General features: G+C 35.7%; 2 protein-coding genes across 3 annotated transcripts; one reads left to right on the top strand and one right to left on the bottom strand.

The window, feature by feature from the left end:
- Window positions 1-291: 291 nt before the first annotated feature.
- On the top strand, window positions 292-2482 carry LOC130711413 (glycine-rich protein A3-like). The gene is made up of 3 exons (XM_057561011.1): window positions 292-447; window positions 760-1038; window positions 1956-2482. The coding sequence occupies exons 2-3, from the start codon at window positions 777-779 to the stop codon at window positions 2216-2218; spliced, it is 525 nt and encodes a 174-aa protein (XP_057416994.1). The 5' UTR covers window positions 292-447; window positions 760-776; the 3' UTR covers window positions 2219-2482.
- A 5766-nt stretch (window positions 2483-8248) lies between these two features.
- Window positions 8249-19057, bottom strand: LOC130710323 (arabinosyltransferase XEG113-like). 2 transcript variants are annotated; one of them, XM_057559545.1, is made up of 13 exons: window positions 18628-19057; window positions 17342-17632; window positions 17041-17246; window positions 16508-16613; window positions 15398-15654; window positions 15116-15251; window positions 14759-14853; window positions 14608-14661; window positions 13099-13212; window positions 12161-12259; window positions 11947-12066; window positions 9073-9159; window positions 8249-8946 (listed from the first exon to the last, which is right to left on the bottom strand). In XM_057559545.1, exons 1-13 carry the CDS (start codon window positions 18785-18787, stop codon window positions 8779-8781), a joined length of 1893 nt encoding a protein of 630 aa, XP_057415528.1. In that variant the 5' UTR covers window positions 18788-19057; the 3' UTR covers window positions 8249-8778. The 2 variants fall into 2 exon arrangements, with proteins under 2 accessions (XP_057415528.1, XP_057415527.1); XM_057559544.1 differs by having other exon boundaries at window positions 18623-19056.
- Between the last annotated feature and the right edge of the window lie 1112 nt (window positions 19058-20169).

Here is a 20169-nt window from a genome sequence, read left to right on the forward strand (position 1 = left end):
ACTTTACTTTAGAAAGTGAGTCTCACTTTAGAGAAATCGGACCCATTTGATAAAAGTAAGGGATGGTGAAAATGTTTTGATTAAGGGTATTTTAGGGGTTTTAGAAATTGGGAGATGGTAAGAATACTTCATTGAGTGAGAACTTGTAAACAAGAAGTGAGAGCTTCCTCCTATCCTATCCTCAGAAAATATCTCAATTGACTTAATCAAGAAGACTAGGAGCATCAAACAAATTAGCATCTTCCACGTGGCATCAGACACAAAAACACGCGTCGATGACGCGTGCGTCTGCTTAACGCGTTGCTTCGATTCTCATATACGCGCCGAGTCATTATCATCGACACAAAAACACAAAGCTATTTAGTAGATCCCTCATTCTCTCTTCATCATTCTCAATTTTCTCAGCGATTTCTCAATTTCTTCATCTCATTCTGCAAATTCAATTCGGTTAGTCCCCTTTCTTCTTCATCAATTTGTTCTTTATTTCATATAATTCATTTGATTTGAATGGATTTCTGAATTTGGACATGATTAGCGTTTTTCTGATCGATCCTTCAATTCACTATTGAACACTGAATTTTAACTGTAGTTTTCTTCTTTCATGCACCATTAATTTCATCATCATTGACATGAATTTAGCATAGTTTGCAACTTTATCACTGAATGGCCTGTGGGTCAAATTGAATTGGATTAGGGATTTCCTATTTTGTGTTTCTTTTCTGTTTAAACAATTCCTAATTGTGAATCATTATTGATCAGGTTTCTGGTTTTGAAAGATGGGAGGTGGTAAGGACAAGCATGATGAATCTGACAAAGGAGTTTTTTCAAGCCTTGCTCATGGGGTAGCTAATGCTGCACATGGTGGTCATGGGTACCCACCTGGGGCATACCCTCCCCAGCATGGGTATCCTCCTCAGCAAGGGTATCCCCCACAACAAGGGTACCCCCCACAACAAGGGTATCCCCCAGCTGGGTATCCCCCACAACAAGGGTATCCCCCAGCTGGTTATCCTGGTCCATCTGGTGCACATGGTCATGGTATATTTTCATTCAATGTTTTAAGTCACTGATTATGAGAATCACCTTGCTAATGGTGGAGTATTTCTTTTGAATTGTTCTTCCATTATCACATTATAGTCATTGATTATGCCAATCACTTGTCTGATAGTACTTTTTCCGTTGTCACATTGAAGTCACTGATTGTAAAAAAAATGAAAAGGGTGAAAATTTGTGGGGGGTTAAAACAACATTAGAATACTGTTCTATCAATGGAAATATTTTCTATGGGGAGACCAGCCTATTTTACCCCAGGTCTGTCCCTTAAGCTGATGTTTGAATTCTGAATTCCATCCTAGTTGTAAAATTTGTGAAGCTGCCTACTTAGAAGTTAGAAGTGCTAATTAACTTTGATGAAAAAGTGGTTTCTTTTAAAACTACATAATCCACCATATATACTAGGAAAATGTTGGGTAGATACATCATGAGTATAGACACCAGGAGTGAGAAAAGATATAAATGATGAATGTGATATATGATGTGATATGATAAGAAGATAGAGATAGAGAGAAAATTTTGGTGTATGTGAGGTGTTTGTAGTGTTTAGGTGTCTGCAAATCTTATATACTATGTATATTGCAAGTCACATATCAGAATACTGGTGTGCTGATTGTTTTCCTAAAATGCCAATCCCATTTCATGAGGTGAGACTGATTGGCTTTGATGGTGGTAATTACATTCGTGTCTTCTAGCGACATTTTTGCCCTGTTTTTAATATTCTGAGCACTTCCTTACATTGATTTGGCTGTTCATACTGTATTTTGAGACTTGTGCTTGTTGTATTGGTTTCTTCCCCCCTTAGTTGATCCTTAATTGAAATGTTTGCTGGTTGAAATTTTTCTCTGCTTTTCTATGATGTGTTCCTTTGAAGCTACTAAGTTATTTGCTGTTATCACCAGGTGGGCATCAAGGACATGGCGGCATGGGTGCAATGCTTGCTGGGGGTGCTGCTGCTGCAGCTGCTGCTTATGGCGCTCATGGCGCTCATGCCGCTCATGGCGCCCATGGGGGTTATGCACATGGTGGCTATGCACAGGGTGGTCACATGGGGCATGGAAAATTTAAGCAGCATGGGAAGTTCAAGCATGGAAAGCATGGAAAGTTTGGCAAGCATAAGCATGGAAAGTTTGGAAAGCATGGTGGGTTCAAGAAGTGGAAGTGAGGAATATATGCTGCTATGACTATTTTAAATGCAGCTGCTTTGTGCTTATTACTTTATAAATAAACCATACTTTGTATGAAGTCAGTCCATCATACTTGGCCCCTGTATTTGTTTTCTTAACTTATGCTTGATTTGATACCTTTTTGGCATTGACAAAGATAAACGATTCAGTTTAGATTGAGCAAGTCTGTAGTTATATTGCTGAGAACCAAAATACATTAGTCTGGTTTGAACTATAAATAATAGTATGTGCATTTGACCTCAGTTAATTTTTTATATTTTTCTTAATTTGAAGCATCAGTTGATAAGCATATTGTTTTCAAGTTGACAATTGAAAAATGAAAACCATATTATGTCGTGCACAAGTATTGTCAAGGACATACATTGAACAAATTGTCGATCTCGATTGACCACATACAGTTAACCATGAATTTATAGTCCCTTTTAATATATAACTATATTAAGTGAAAGTATATATTAAAGGTGAGAGTAGTTCTTCGTTTGATTATCTGTATAATTTATATCATGGTAGCTGGCTTGGCTGTGCGGATACCTTTGTAACCTAACTTTGTAACCTAACAAATAAAATAATGAGGGACTCTTTCTAAGAGCATCTTCAATGCAAGGTTCTTAGTTCTTATTTTTGAGTTAAGAACTAAGAACTTTACCATTGGAGGTGCTGACATGGACTCCTTAGTTCTTAAAAATAAGAACTCAGGTCTTATATAAGGAGTTTTGTTTTTTGAGTTCTTAGCTTAAAATATTAATTATTTCTCTCATCCAAATTACTTTATTACTTTATGAGTTTTGTTTTATTACTTTATGAAAATAAAAAGTGTAAATAATGTGGTTGGTGGGACCAAATGAATAGTGGTAAAAACTAAGAACTAAGAACTCATGGTTGAAGCAAAATTGCTTGAGAGTTGCTTAAACACATGTGGCAATACGGGCCCACATAAATAATGCTAAAAACTAATAAATAAGAACTAGCATTGGAGATGCTCTAAGAGTCTGTTTGTTTAAGCATTTAAACCGGTAAATGATTATATATGTAAGATAATAGTTGGTGAGTAAATAGCCGGTGTTCTTCCAAGAATAAGGACTATCGTTTTCCTTGGACTTTGCGGCACTGCTTAACTGTGATTCGCCTGAGAATGGCGGTGCTTATCTTTAATGTCGAAGAGTACCTGCAAAAGAGACTCTGGCGCTCAAGTCAGTGTATGGGCAATGAGAGAATCCATGAGTCTTAGAAAAATTGTTATTCCTACGAATGAATAACATGTTATGTAAATGAACGATAGAACATGTATTTATAAGGTCGTTATTTGTGTTCAATGTCTCTGCAAGTGTAACAGAAATCGTTAAGTGGAGCTTTCGGGCTATGGTTGCCTTAATGTCATTGTGCTTTAAGTATTTCACATCGGTCTTTTGTAAGGCTGCTCAGACACTTTTCCAATTGGATCGGAGTGGTATGTTCCTGAATCTGGTCATGCAAATCGCCCTTGTGGTGTCTGCTTAAGAGCAAATCATTGTGGGTTAACTGCGACGCTATAAGATCTTATAACTTAAGAGCCGACCAGAACAGGTGGTACACTCGAAGAAAGAAATGACTTCCTAAATTCCTAATTTTGAAATAATGGATTTTTTTAAAGCCTAAACAAACATCTTAAAACTTAAAATAAATGAGAAAAAACAAACAAACGGAGGCCTAGGTCATCAAGTCATTAACTTCTAAGAATTCAAATTGGTAAATGGTTAAATCTGTTAGATAATAGTTGATTAGTAAATAGGCAAAAAAAAAAAAGCCCCTGAAAGTTAAGGGCACTCATGAGTTGATCCTTAGAAAAAGGAGATGGCTTCATAAATTCTTAAAAGTGCAAAATGTTAATCACGCTAGTTCCCAACTCCCGAAATGTTAATGAATGTTAACAAAATTGCTAATATGACATGTTAAGTAACATTTGAACAAGTCGCATAGCATCCCATGTGACAATTTATCACTTTCATCCAATCTTTCACCTTTCAATTTAGTCATTATGTACATTTCACTCTCTCCTCACCCTTCCCACCACCTCTCCTACCCTGCTCTCCCATCATTCCCACCCACTTCCCCCACCTTGCTCCTCCTTGTTCCCCCACCTTCCTCTCCCTCCTCCCCAACCATCTCTAACCAAAACCATTCTTCTGTTAAAAGGTTGAATTGTTAAGATTTAATCCCCCACCCATCTCTTTCCCCACCCTTCCCACTCACCTCCCACCACCTCCTTCTCCACTCAAGAATAACAACAACGTAAACAAGATGGGTCTAATCGTAGTCCAAGAATTGTAAGAAATGTACTATGCGTCTTCTTCCAAATGTGCATCACATAGAGTCAAAGAAAACGCTTTCCTTTGAGATCCTTCTGCTTGGAAGCCAATACCGCTACTTTTCAACTCCAGGATAGGTTGAAGTCACTGCTCCCTCTGTCTCTGCAACAACGACAACCACTCCCTCCATAAGATTCTGGCACCTTCGACTTCTCCTCCACAACAATGGTGGTGTGAGGGCACATGATTTTTCCTTGAATGAAACAAATATGTTGGAATGAAATGCGTTGGATACATAAAAACTTCATTTTGTTATTATTTTTCTCATCTCTTGCTGCTACGATGCCAGGTGTTGACCAAGATATTTGTTTTGTTTCTCTTCTTTTATACATGCTACGGGATGGTGTTACAAGAAAGAGGACAAGTCTCGGTTGGGTGTTAGAGGAAGGGAATAAGTGAAGATGGAGATGTATGGTTATGGTTTTTTTTAGTTGAAGGAGGAGAGGTTTATGGTTTTTCTCTTATGTATTGGAATCACTGGATTAAGGACAAAGGGAATCCAATGAAGAAAAGGATGAGAATAGAGAAGAAGTTGATTCTCAATATGCCAAGGTGTGGAGTGATTTTAGGGGCCTTTTAAGAAGAAGATGGTGGCTACATGGTTCTTCATTTGCCATTTGTGGGCATTTTTTTCTTCCTCCCTTTTTGTAGGATTTAGTTGGTTGAGCCTTGTTATTTGTAATTGGGCTTTTATATTGGGCCTACATAACGTTAGGATTGGACTTAACATGTATTTCGGCTCACTAGGGTTTGTACTTGTATAGTAGTCCATTAGAAGTTATAGCATACTTAGAGGGCTTTGACCAAGTTGGACTTGGTCACCCCATATGCGGCTTCTCACTAGATAAGAAGTCCTCACTTTGTATTTTGTTGGAACTTTGATCATTTTATGAGATGCATATCATTTTAGAGCATAGTTTTCTCTCTACCTAGTATCTATGTAGCAACCCTTTAGAAAATTATCAAGTAAATACTTCACTTGTGGTTTTCCCTCACCATGTATATCATTCTTCATCCTCATGCAGTATGTCGTGCATAACATCCTCTCTTCCTCTTCCATTTTTTTAGATTCTTATTCCTTTCGGTGTCTTCTTCATCAAGCAAGCTAGATCTAAGTAGAAAAGCTAGATTCATGGAGTTGGATCACATGGATCTAAACCATGTTCTATCATTGAGCCTCATCCTTGCTTATGGAGTGAAGATTTGAGGTGTGTTCATCCTCCTTTGGCCGTGGTCTAGACGTGGTTGAGAGCTTCATGCTCCTAAGTAACACTCTACGTGCACTTCATTTTTTTTGCTCAATTCTTGCTTCTTTGTAGCCGATATATTCTAGAACCTCATAGATCTTATATTATACTAAAATTTAATCGGGGAAAATGTCTCAAAATCTATAAAAAGTGCTGGAATTCGTTGCTGTCTAAACTTATACTTTTGGAGCTAGTTGTTCTTAGTTTCTAGAATCAATTTTTGATGCATTCTATGTTGAATTCTTCATGATCTACTCATTCCAGCCCTATATCCTTCATCTGTAGGCATTTTAATCGGTCAAAAATGGTTAGATATAAGTTTAATTGATTAAAAAATGGCTTAAATAACCTTTTGGTCCTTAAAATTGTAAAGGGAATCAAATTGAGTCCCTAAAAAAATTTCGCATCAAATTGGATCCCTAGAATATTTTTTTAATCAAATTAAGTCATTTTACTCAATTTTGACCGGTCAACGGTCTAGTGGCAAGCCTAATCAGCTGAGGATGACCACGTGGACATCAATTTTAGTCCCTTAAAAATATTATAATCAATTTTGGTCCCTGTTCTTCCACCTTGAAAAATATTTTTTTGTTGCCTCTGATTTTCTAGGTTTTGGAAGAATAAGGTGAATATGATGAACATACCGTTTTTTTAGGGTTTTGAATTTCTGGGTTTAAGGATTCGAGTTATGATGGAAGGGGAAGAAGGTGGAAGAGGAAGAAGATGAATGTGAAAAAACAGGGACTAAAATTAATTAAAATATTTTTCGAGGGACTAAAATTGATGTGAAAATGTCTACGTAGTCATCATCAGCTGACTAGGATTGCCATTGGACCGTTGACCGGTCAAAATTGAGCGAAATGACTTAATTAGATTAAAAAAACAAATTTAGGGACTCAATTTGATGTGAAAATTTTACAGGGGTCAAGTTTGATTCCCTTTACAATTTAAAGGACTAAAAGAGTATTTAAGGCTTAAAAAATTGAATACATGTCTTTCTAATCTTGGTGCCAATTTTTCATGTTCATGAGATTTGAATTTCAAGCTATATCTAGACTAATTTAGTTGTTGTTTGTGAATGATACATGCTTGCATATAGAGGGAGGACCCAGGATGAAGTCTTTCACTAAGAGCTTGTTGGAATCATCGTTAGATACTTGACTTGAAATTTAGCTTGTATTGCTAATATTGTACTTTCCTGATTTTTTTGTATTACTTTATTTAGGCTCATGTAGGATTTAACTTGTTGGGTCTTTTTGTTTGTAATTGAACTTTTATATTGGGCCTGCATAGAGTTAAGATTGAACTTAGGGCATGTATTCCGGCCCAATGGGGTTTGGACTTGTATAATGGTCCATTAATGAGTTATAACAGACTTAGAGGGTTTGGACCAAGTTGGGCTTGGCCCATCTTCACTTCGGCGCCCCATATGAGGGTCCTCACTATATATGGAGTCATGTCTTTAAGTTTTACTAAACGTTTGATCCTTTGATGAGATTAAATCTTTTGAGAGCTTAGTTTTCTCCCTACCTCATTTTTCTCTATGAACCTCTTAGGAAATTATCAAGTGAACACTTCACTTGTGGATTTTTCTCGCCATGCTTCTCCTTCAATCTCAAGAAGAAAGTGGCACATAATCCTCCATTCCTTTCCCTTCCATGCTTGAAGTTTCTTCATCTTTTTGGTCTCTTCATCAAGCAAGCTAGATCCAAGTAGAAGAGCTCTAGATTCATGGAGTAGGCATGGATCTACATCATGTATAACTGAGAGTTTAAAAATATTTTCTAGTTTAGGTATATTGGTAATTTATTTTTATTTTCCCTCCCCTTCTATTAAAACAAACTATCTATCCATGTCCATCCTTTTAACCACAGTCAGTAAAGATTTATTGTATGTTTTGCTTACCCAGATACTAGTGATGGATGTTTCAAAAAGAATGAAAAATAATTTAATAATATTGTTTAAATAATTTTGAAATTAAAAAGCTCACAATATCAAATCTATGCAATAATCAAGTAGTAAGAGCTTATTGAATAATCTAGTGTTAACTCAAATCTGACGACAACTCTTTTAAGTACAGCTTTCTTTCCACTATTCAAATGAATCATTTCTCTTTCTTTGTTGCTTATTGAGTTCACTACAATCAAACAAATAAAACTAAATCGACATACTGATCAATGAAAGTAATTGAATAACAGATATCTTTGTCAATGTATTTGAATCTTAAAAATATGTAGTAGCTAAATGTTAACTTGAATCCCGGACAATAGTGGATTCAAATATTCTGCTCTGTTTTCTTTAATAAGAAGTTAATGACAACTTGACTAGAAGAGTACAAATTAATAATAAAATATAAATAACTGGTGATAAGAAAAAAAGTACTAACTGCTTCATAGGCTATATTTCCAGCAGCCAATTAGATAACTTGAACCATATTAGAATAGCAAACATCACTATGGAAGAGTGATACAATTGAATGTTTCTAGTATTGTTATTTCAGGCGATCCAAAATCAACTAAAATATCAAAAAGACCAAAAAGTGCCCCCTCCTCTAAGAAATTGTGGACTTTCATTTCTCTAGTTTGCAATATTGGTAACTTCAAATACAAAGTGGACAAAAAATACACAATTTTTTTCTTAATTGCTTCACAATAATCAATTGTCTCATCTCTATAAATATCTTACATCCTCAATATGGATACAGATTCTTCATTTCTGTGAGTATACAATCTTGGTCTTGACAATGAGTTGGAAACTCATCCACCTTTGGGTTTCTCTCTTATTCCCCTATCCATCTTAGTGCATGTTTGGAAATATTCTAAAGCCATAATTAATTTGGGAAGAAGTTTTTGTAAATAGGTTCTGGATTTTCAAAATTGATTTATGAGGAAAGAGAAGCTTATCCAAACATGCTATTAGTGTTTAAACAAAAACCTGAGCTTGATCTCACCAAGGTGGACGATCTTCCTCGGGAGATTGAGGCGGAATTGCTTTCCATCCAGGTTTCTCATCCCAGTACATATCATAATAAATGTGGCCAGGATCTTGATCTGGCACACAGCACCATATGCCCACATACCGCTTAACACGATTTCTGAATCTCTCTTCCCTTTCCTTTAGAAAAGATAAAAATAAAAATTGCAAGGCATCAACACATGATAATGAACATTAATTGCTTTGTATATTTGATACGAATTTCGAAAAGTAAAACTTCGAATGGAGAAAGCAAAATGGCCTTGCCTTGTCAGCGAAACCTGTGAAAGCATCTAGCACTGAAGAGAACTTAATGACTTTTACATCCTTGAATGATGAGAATACTTTCATGAACTGCAAATACATGTATAAACAACCATATTAAATCAACACATTTCAAGCCTGTTGAATATAGGAGACTAGTACCTTACGGTCACCCACCCATATATTTCATTTTCTATTAGTGCGGTAAGTCAATTCATCAACTCTTCTTGTGAAAGGCATTATGTTGTGATTCACATACTAAACTATACTAAAGAAACTCCAGGAAAAGGTTTATTATTAGAAGATAAGGGCCACACACGAGTTGTAGGATACTCAAATGCAGATTGGGCAGGTTCTCCCTCTGATAGGAAATCCACCTTTGGGTATTGTGTTTCCTTGGTGATAACTTAATCTCCTGGAAGAGTACGAAATAAAGTGTAGTGGCAAGATCAAGTGAAGAAGCTGAATTGGCTCAAACAGTTGCTTCAAGACTAGTGATTTGGGGATGTTTCATAGATGACACTTATTTGTGACAATCATGGAGCCTTACACATTGCCTCAAATTCAATGTTTACATGAGAGGACCAAGCAAATTGAGAACTATAACCATTTTATTAGAGAGAAGATTTTATCTAAAGATATTCGCACTAGATTCATCAATCCAAATGATCAGATGGCTGATGTTTTTACTATTCTATGAGAGGTTCTCAAGTTAATTACATTTCTAACAAGCTTGGTGCATATGACATATATGATTCTGCTTGATGAGGAGTGTTAGATATTGTAAATAGGTAGGATATCTTGCATCAAATATAATTAGGTAACGTAATCATTGTAAATAGGAAAACCATGACAATAAGTATTTATTGTACCTATTATATATGATACATTATGTTGTGTAGTTGAGTGTTAGGACCAGGCTTGTTAATAGCGCGCTATAGCGGCGCAATAGCCTATAGCGTAGCGGCCTGGGGGTTCACCGCTACTCCACTATTCACCGCTATTTGCGCTATTTTCCGCTATAGCGCCGCAATAGCGCTCGAAATAGCGTTTTTTGGGCTTGCCGCTACACTACGCTATCCGCCATTAACAACCCTGGTTAGGACCCCATTGCAAGGTATGGGACTTGAGTCCCACAATGGAAGTATGGGATTCTAATGTGGGGTTTATAAGGCCTTGTGTAACACCCCGTTTTTAATTAAAATAATGTTGGTATTTTAATTTAATTAAGATTCTATTGTATGGTGGTTTAATAGGTGATATAATAATACTTTAATGAAATAAAATATTTTTTTTGTGATGCTGGGTGTGTTTTATGAAATGGAAGAGAGCTAGGGGTGAAAGTTAGGATTAAAAATAGAGACAAGGACTAGGAGAGATTTTAGGATTTTTAGTTTAGCCCTTGAGGAATTAGGTTTAGATGGTTTAATAAGGATGGGGAAGCAGCTAAAGAAAAAAAAATAAGAAAGAAGAGGACGCGTGAAAGAAGGAGAAAAAAAGAAGAAGAAGGCTGTGCGTGAAATAGCAGGAAGAGAGGGAGAGGGGATCGGCTTCGGAGAATTCGATCGGGAACGGGGAGCTGCACTCAATCCAAAGGTAATCAGGAGGAGTAGTCTATAGCCTTTATTTCGAGTTGGAGTCTTTGCTCTGATACGTAGCACTCGGGGGGGAAATGGACGCTTGTTTTCCTTCTGTTATAATTTGAATTAAGTTGTTATTTGAGAAGTTGTTTCTGTTTTAAGTTGTGGGCAAGATACTATGTTTTCTTTAAGTTTTAAAGACATTGGATTCGCTGCATAACTATTTGTCAAAGTGAACTAGTTCAAAGACTAATTAACTGTCACAAGAGCATTTAAGTTTATTTATGAGTTCATCTCAAAGTTTATGTGCTATGTATCTGTTACAAGAGCATTATGTTAATGTTTTATGTGATTATGTAATGCCTCATGAGTGTTAAAATTTTTATCACTCTGATATTTGCAATACATATGCCGTTTAGAATTGGGGTGTTACATAAGTGGTATCAGAGCAATGGTTGGTCAGTGACCAAGTTTTTAGTATAATATATATTCTAATACTTACTGATACTCGATATGTGTAAGTAGCATTATCGAGCTGTTGTTTGATAAGAGTTGTTGGTTGTTTGGAGATTCAGGAAAATGGTTGCCGGAAGGAATGATGAAGCTATCGCTGAGGCATTGGCAATGATGGCTAGCGCCATTGGGCAAGGTCAGCAAGCGAACCTTGGGAACCATAATCAGGATGAATTTTGTGCTTTGGGAAAGTTTCAGAGGAACAATCCGCCAACCTTTGAAGGAGCATACGACCCTGACAAAGCACAGGCATGGCTGAAAGCAATTGAGAAGATCTTTCGAGTCATGAATTGTACTGACGCGCAGAAGGTGCAGTTTGGCACCCATATGCTTGAGAAAGAAGCTGAAGATTGGTGGGACAACACTGTTCAGAGGTTTGAAGGTGATGGGATGGAGATTACTTGGGATCTTTTCAAGGGTGCATTTCTGGAGAAGTACTATCCAGAAGATGTGTGTGGAAAGAAGGAAATTGAGTTTCTTGAACTGAAGCAGGGTAATGGAACCGTGGCGGAGTATGCTACAAAGTTTGTGGAATTGATTAAGTTTTGTCCCCACTACAATACTGCCGAAGCTGAGAGATCTAAGTGTAACAAGTTTGTGAATGGTTTGAGACCTGAGATCAAGAAGGTTGTGGGATATCAACAGATTATCCGATGCAGTTTATAGGGTTAATTTAGGAAACTGTGAACAGAAATAAGCATTAAACATGCTGCACATATATAAAAGCTTGAATTCACAATAAAAGAAGAGACAGATATAAGCTTGAATTTTTTTTATCAAATACCGTTTCTTCATTGCTATGCTTTGGAAATTTAAGTAATCCCCCCAAAGTTGTATCATTTGATGCATCACAATCTTGAGTTCCTTCTTTGCAGAGCTGAACATTAAGCCATGACTTTTTCACCTGAACTCAAGAAATAAGACATTTATAGACAAAGTAAAAAAACCAAGAAATGAGAATCATGATTTAAAATTGGATATAATTGACATTTATTCACCTCTGACGGCACAGAGGGATTATCAAGTATTGAGTACTCTCTAATATCTATTTCAGGGCCAAAATCTTCTTCTGGGAGTTTTTTCAACATGACATTCACCTGCATTGAAGTGTTTTGAGAAAAACTCAGCATTACCTTAACTTAAAGTACACTGTTGAAGTAACAGCATTATCTAGTGGTAAGATGAGATATATAGTTCAAATGAAAACTCATGGATAAACTTCAGCATTATCTAGTTTTATACTTTTACTCAACATCACACAGCAGACACGGACAATTATTACCATATCACAATGAACTGATACAATATAATTAAAGTGTATAACCATTCTTCGCAAAAGTTACTTGTGTGTCTTGAGGAGTACAGGAGTACTTTAGAACATTAAGAGACTTACACTCACGCTTTAGAACATTAAGAGTCTTCATCCAACGGCTTAAGCTTTTGGGATAGTTGGTTCTTGACTTGATATCAGACCAAGTGATCTAGTTGTAGCCCCAATTATTCTAATAAAAAATGTTGAATTTCAGCACATGCTAGGTGTGCCCACGCTTCAAGCCCAATAGGCTCTTGCGTGAGGGGCATGTTAGAAGTATAATATATAACCATTTATGTATCATCACCCAACAGCTTAAGCCTTTGGGATAGTTGATTCATGACAGGACCAATTGTCCCCATCCCCCATGGTTGGAGGCCTCAATTATTAAGAAACATATTGCTAAAGTATACAGTGAATACAGCTGGAGCAAGCACCATCACCTTCCATTGACCTTTCTAGTTTGGTTTATGACGTTATGTGAATGAGATGCATAAAACTGGCGCTCGAAACTTATGCTGTGTATTTAGTATTTGGACGTCAAAGTATCTAGACAAATATTGAATCTTCCAGGTAATCTAAATGATGAATAATCAGTAAAAAAACAACTAAAACAGTAAATACCTCAAATACATGGTCCAAAGGACAGAGAAAAGGTTGTCTAGTCATAGACCCTTCCAAAATACCAGGATGGCCGTACCACAGCCGGTCAATTCTGCACCATAGTGGAGGCATGACCTAAACACACAAAGAACCACTTTAAGGGAAAAATAAAGGCCAAAAATAAATTTATCGAATTTTGAAAGTTAAAATACCTTACAAAAAGAATCAAATTCAATAACTAAGCACTACCACACTAGCCAAATCACTTGCCCGGGGTGTAATTTTTAATTGAAACTGTGTCAGCAAAAACATTTCAACTAAAACTGAAAAGTGAAAAATAAATCCCAGTTATTAAAGCAGAATTGATGACTACTATATAGTTCATAATAAATATTTACTGATTATGATGAAAAAAGAATGTGGATCTTGAACTAAACTGTAGCTAAAGATTATGCAGTAAAACAATCATGTTTTAGAACCCTAATACCAACGAATTCAAAGATCAGTGTATCACAAATGGTAGAAGATTTATGAACATCAGTTGAATTGATAATGTATCTGAATCCAAAAAAATAATGACAAATAAAACTTATTTCAGGATTCCATTGGTTAAGTAGGAAAATTAAGTAAAAAGCCGTGCTTATGACAATAATGATTATACGTGACATGATTATGCGGCTTCAATATGTAACCCTACATAAATTTATGGAAGCATACAACCAATTCACTTCTGTCAATGTTTCAAAATAATAATAATTATAATCATAATAATAATAGGCGGGGAATCCACAGACTCGAAGAATTATTGTGGTTAGTTACTCAGATTAATAACTTTTTATACAATATGAATTAACATATCCAACCATTGAATTATGTGTTATTAACCTGTTGATCTTGTAGGCCAAATTTCAGTTAAATTAGGCGTTCACAGGTATGTGATCTTATAATTTTACTTATGTTTTCAAATGTATATCATATCTTAAATTGAAGATCTGATGATAAAGTATCAATCAATTTCAAAATTTTATGAAATTTTGTACGGTTCGATTCAACTAGAACTTTTAATTCAACGGTTCGATTTGTCAAATTCTTATTCCATAAAGAGTTATTAAGCGAAGTAATTTTAACATGAGTCACTATGAGTAGTCACTATGAGTGTAAGTGGATAAAAAAAATAATGATAATAATAATAGTAATAAATATTTATATAGACATTCTATTGGTCTATTTCAAAAAAAAAAGTAAACAGTGTGGTGGCATTGCACAAGTGCACCGAAAATTAGAGTGACTAACTATTTCTAAATTCTAATATAAAGGATTCTATTAGACTTTTGAACATATTTAAGTAGTATTGACCCAAAGATAAAATAAACTAAAAGTTCAGTCAATCTTTCATATAACTGCCATCACTTCATCACTTAATAATATTCATAAGAAATTTTGATTAAAACTGGACATTTACCACACAGACACAAGTATAGCAATTGATGACGACACACTCTGCAATTCAACATGCAATATAGTTCTTACCAGAGTTCTGTTCAGGAGGGAAGCAATTGCAAGTGCTGTCCTAATCTGTTTAATCTGAAGAAAACCCATGTGCCACAAATATTACAAAATGCAACATCATAATTTTCCTAATAATGCAGACATGAACAGGATCAGGTCGGCACGTACATACTTGGTGATTAACAAGAGTAAAATGTGATTCAACTGAATGCTCCCCATTTAACATCAAGCTTTTTGGAATATATGGCTTAAATGACAAGAAACCCCCTGCAAAAGTTCATCTACAAGTTAGGTTGTAGTAATTTCATGCAGCAGTGTTGACTAATCAACCACAAGAAAAACTGTAACCAAACCATTGACATATTGATGTGTAACTTAAAGATTTTGGCATCATCGTGTGATGCTAGCTTCAGTGTGGATATAGTGGACATCTTACAAGTAAAGTTAACAGTGAAATGAGTGTGCTTAAAAATAAAATTAAGTGGATAATCTGCACATTCAAATTAAGGGAGAAACAACAGCTAATTACCAGGAGGATTATAGTATTCTGGTGGATCATGGAAGAGTATGGCTTCTCGTAGTCGGTGGCGCTTTCCTTCAGTACCTCCATATTGGAATGTTGTGTGCACTGCATATGGCTCCAACCTTAGCTGCTGGTACATAGCCTGCAATCATAATATAAAAATATTCTTACGTCAACCAGGTATAAAAATCATTTCCAATCAAGATTCCTCCAGGCAGTTAATTACATGAAAAGTAAGCAAATGTATATTACAAAAAAAAAGTGATTTCAAATTTGTAAAGGTCCTACCTGGACAAAATATGTATGTCCACTACAGAAGATACTTGCAGGCAAAATTCCCATCTTCAGATTTCCATCAAAAGCAAAAACAAGTCCACGGTCATCATCAACAGATGGTCCTAACTGTCTGTGAACAATATCATTAAACCCATTCTGATCCCATATCTTATCATCAGCTAGAAGCATTTCTTTCCATTGCTTTGCCAACTTTTTTGCAGCCTCTGTAGGTCTCCAATGGAAAATTCCAATGTTGAGGGCACCACTAACTATTCAAGGTGACAGACAATACCATTAATATACAATATGAAGAAACCCCTGAATAAATTAAACAATATGCACAATAAAATGAAAGGTGATGAAGTAATAAGTAAGAATGATGAATTGGTTGCTGGGATTTGAAAACAATATAACCAGGGAGAGAAAAACTTCTTTCAGATTGGGCCATTTATTTTCACGAGTTTGTTATGCCAAAGAATGTGCTACAGGATATGAACTTCTGTAAGATCAATTTTTCTTTAATGTGCAGAAAGGACCAATAGTAGGAAAAAAATGCAAAGTTGTCAAAGGTTGCATGATGAAAATATATTTGCTAGCTTCGATAAAAAAAAACCAACAACCCCAAAAACGTAAATTATTAAGTAAAAGCACATGAATGTTTACATGTCGAACATAACGCCTAATGCAAGAGCAATTTGGACTTGATGCGTGGACAATTCACGTTGAATTTTAACGTACATTTAAGAGTTGAATTTTATACCAAACATTCATAGAGACTCTATTATTATGTCATGAACTAATTACACCAAAAGCTTATACTTGTAGGTAAAAGCACATCACTGGTTTTATATCTAACAGATTCAAATCTATAAGGCCAAGCTAGATGGGTAAAAAGACAGTCTAAAGTAATGCCTCAAAATTATTAATTGACATAAAAGATGACTTGCATTAAAAAAAACATCATTTTCATGTCCATAGATGTCATTTGACTTGCAAATGATGGGTTAAAAGTTCTATAAAATTCTTACAAATAGTCCATAATGAAAATAAATAGGCTACAAGAACCAACATAAGCACAATAAAAACAATGACATTAAGTTCTCATCATTGTATAATATTTACCTTCTTGCCAAATTTCCAAACTATCATCGACAACTGTTGGTATAACCTGATCACTTGAAGTTAAAATATCTGCTCCTGGATAACGAGCAAGATATGGAAGTGGGTTCTGTTTTACAATTACATGATTGAACATATGTATTAGGAATAACAAATATCTAACAATAATCATATTATCGGTCATATTATTGGTCATCTTATTGGATGGATAGGAGACATCCCAGGTGATGATTGTGCACAATGAATGTAACAAATAAGAAACCATATGTTACACAGGAAAACATAGAGGAAAATGACAAAGACATATGAGACCAGAGAGGATTAGTGAATTTAAATGTTACAGCAAGATGGACTAGAAACTGAACAAAATCTGATAGCTTTATTGCTTCCAGGGTTGAGAAAAAGAAAACATCTTGGTCAATAAGAATTTGACTGCTTCTTAAGAACATTCATCAAGAGCTAAGGAAACGTGTGATTCACCCTTATAATTAGAACTGATTGATGTAAGAAAAGAAATATGTAAAATTGAAGATCACCTTCAACCAAACCATGTCAGTATCACACATCAACAGCTCGTATCCAAAAGGAAGTATTGAATCTATCAGAATAACTTTTTCTCTCCCCATTTTATGAAATGTTGGAGACCCCCAGCCAACATCTACCGCACTCATATGGCTACCCATGTCAAAAACTGGCACCCCTTTCCAATACAATGCCTCCAATAATTTGGTGTCCATTGCTCCTAAAACGTAGATTTCAAACACATTTTACAAAGTCCAATCAACGGCACAAAATGCGTGATAGAACAAGATAGAATACTGAAATGATGACACTCACCAACAAGAAGATTAGACATTCCCAGATCTGTTAATTGTTTAACCCAATTCAGAATAAAATCCATGAATGCAAAGTTGCCAAAGGTCACTATTACAACGTTATCTTTCACCCTTTGCTGAACCAGTTCCTTGGTAAGTTGGAAAGTCTTCAGGGGTGGCATTTGTTTATTGGATGGTGGAACATCCCAAATAGGACTTGGCCCCCCTACATTTTGCTGACCTGGAGAAGGATTGGGCACCGTTACTGACTGAGAAATGTTGAGTGTTTGATTTGTAATCTGAGGATCCTCATCTGGAAAAGCAAGTCCAATAAAGGTTCAAAATCTCATACATAATGGAAAAAGGCCAAAGCTTAAAGAATATAAAGCAAGGAAGCATGGATCCTTCAAAACAAGTGATTGATGGATATGGCATTTCATGGACACTTCGGATATTCGTAGATGAATTTTGCAGTACTTTTACTCTTTTTAAATTTTTATACCAGTACAGATTATGTGTTTAGAACAGGCACACCATTAGACAGTTGACATAATTCAAATCTCAAGTAAAAGAAAAAAAATTCCAACTTTCCTTTTCTAACAAGTATTGAGAAACAGAGTAAGCTCTACCAGAAGAACTAGATAATCAACAGACCTAGAAGCACTAAGGATTTAAACTAATGCTCAACAATGCAACAACATCTTTGAACATTCCCACAACCCCAACCCTTCTCTGTAACAAAAACACCGATGCCATTACATAAGGAACATGACACTAAATAATGAACAATAACAAGATTATGAATGAGCCAGAACAGTAGCCGAGCCAGTTTTGGATGTGTACATGTGCCCGAATTTCAGGACACTCAGATATTCCTAGCTAATTGTATTTTGTAACATGTATACTCTTTTTTTTATACCGATACAGATAGAAACCCCGCAATATGAACTGTTTTGAGCAGGTACCATTAGACAGTTAACATAGTTATAAGGAAAAAAAAATCCAACTTTCCTTTTCTAACAAGAATTGAGCAAGCACTACCAGATGAACTAGATAACCAACAGACCTAGAACTAGAAGCACAGTTCAAGGATTTAACTAATACTCCATAGTCCAGAACTCAACAACATCTTTGAACATTTCAAAATAACAAGATTAAGCTATAATAACAAAAGGGCATTTCAAACTTAATCTTCTATAACAAGATTATGAATGAGAACCATGGCAAAGTCCTCAAATTCAAATTGGCATGTCAAAATTTAGCTATAATAACAACAACAAGTGCATAGCAAAAGAGAGTGTACGCAGCGAGATGGAAGAAGAGAGCCATTGAGAAGGTTGAGAAGCAGGAGTGTTGGTTGAATATATGGCAGAGAAGACGTAGAAGAAGGAAACCACGATGCCAATGATGACAACAGTGTAGATCGTGAGAAACAGGGGTTTGGAATGAGCCACTTCCTCGCACCCATTTCTCCAAACCATGTTTACGAATCAACAGTAATACCGAATCACCAAAGAACAAGCCACAAACGATGCATCGACAATATCACTGCCATCTTCGTCGTTTCTCAGAGGAAGGAAGAAGAAGAAGAAGAAGAAGAAGAAGATGAAATGAGTGAAAACCCAAACACAGAGAGATTTGACTTTTGAAAGAGGAAGGAAAGTGGTTCAGATTGTGATTTCCTGAGGTTCTGAAAGGCCTAGCTGTGCTCTTGTCTGGTCAACTAGTGTGCTGGCTGCTCAACATGGCATTATTGATGCTAATGTTTTTTTATGTAATAATCAAAACCACACTTGTTTCATTCTTCATTTCTTTTTTCTTCATTAATTGGATATTTCCCATTTCCATCTAGTTCCTATTTATAATTCTCTTAGAATATGAGGAGTAGTTAAAGAAATATATTTATAAAATGAACCAAAATGGGTGACACAAGGGGTGAATGTGTGTTTCCTGAAGGGATTTCGCCTAGACTTCTAACCCGGTTCTATTCCCTCTGAGATCAAAAATAAAACATTTGTGGACATCACTACCGTATCTCAAGCCAGATTAGTCACGTAAAACCCCTTTCCCGTGGAGACTGGTGGCCAAAGGACCAAAAATATATTTATAAAATGATTTACGAACTTTACTACATGCTTATAAAAAAAAATGAACTTTACTACCCTACTCTTCTTTATTTTCTTAAAAAAAATTCTTTAGGTCAATATTTCAAAATATCATTATCTTTTTCATATTAAATATGATTATATTTATGAAAAAATATTAAATGTTTCATTAATATTGTAAAATGGCTTATAATTCGGGAAAAAAAAATTCATAAAAGTATTTTATAAATAGGAACAAAGAGATTTTTTGTTTACTACATTGCTAATGCTGTAAGATCAAGATTTGGTCATGTGGTACAACTCTATGTTTTGATGATAACAAGTATTTATTTGTGGATGAACAATTATGATACTCTAACGTTTGTCTTGAGTGTTTTGATAAACAGGTTCTGATTCTGACACCAGAAGATATATTCATCAGAAGATCAGAAGATCTGAGGATCAGAAGATCTGAAGATCAGAAGTTCTGAAGATCAGAAGATCTGAAGACCAGAAGATCTGAAGATCAGAAGTTCTGAAGATCTGAAGATCTGAAGACCAGAAGCTCTGAAGGACCAGAGGCTCTGAAGGTCCAGAAGCTCTGAAGCGTCGTCAGATCAGAAGTCAATGGTTAAAGGCAAATGTCACTATCAAGAAGTACAAGAGCAGTGTACTATTATGACAAGCCTACCTACCAAGGTTCAGCCACAGCAGGTTCTGGAAGTTCCAGAAATGCCCTCCAACGGTCATATTCTCTCAACAGAAA

The sequence above is a fragment of the Lotus japonicus genome, chromosome 4 (assembly GCF_012489685.1).
Source record: "Lotus japonicus ecotype B-129 chromosome 4, LjGifu_v1.2".
Classification (NCBI taxonomy): domain Eukaryota; kingdom Viridiplantae; phylum Streptophyta; class Magnoliopsida; order Fabales; family Fabaceae; genus Lotus; species Lotus japonicus.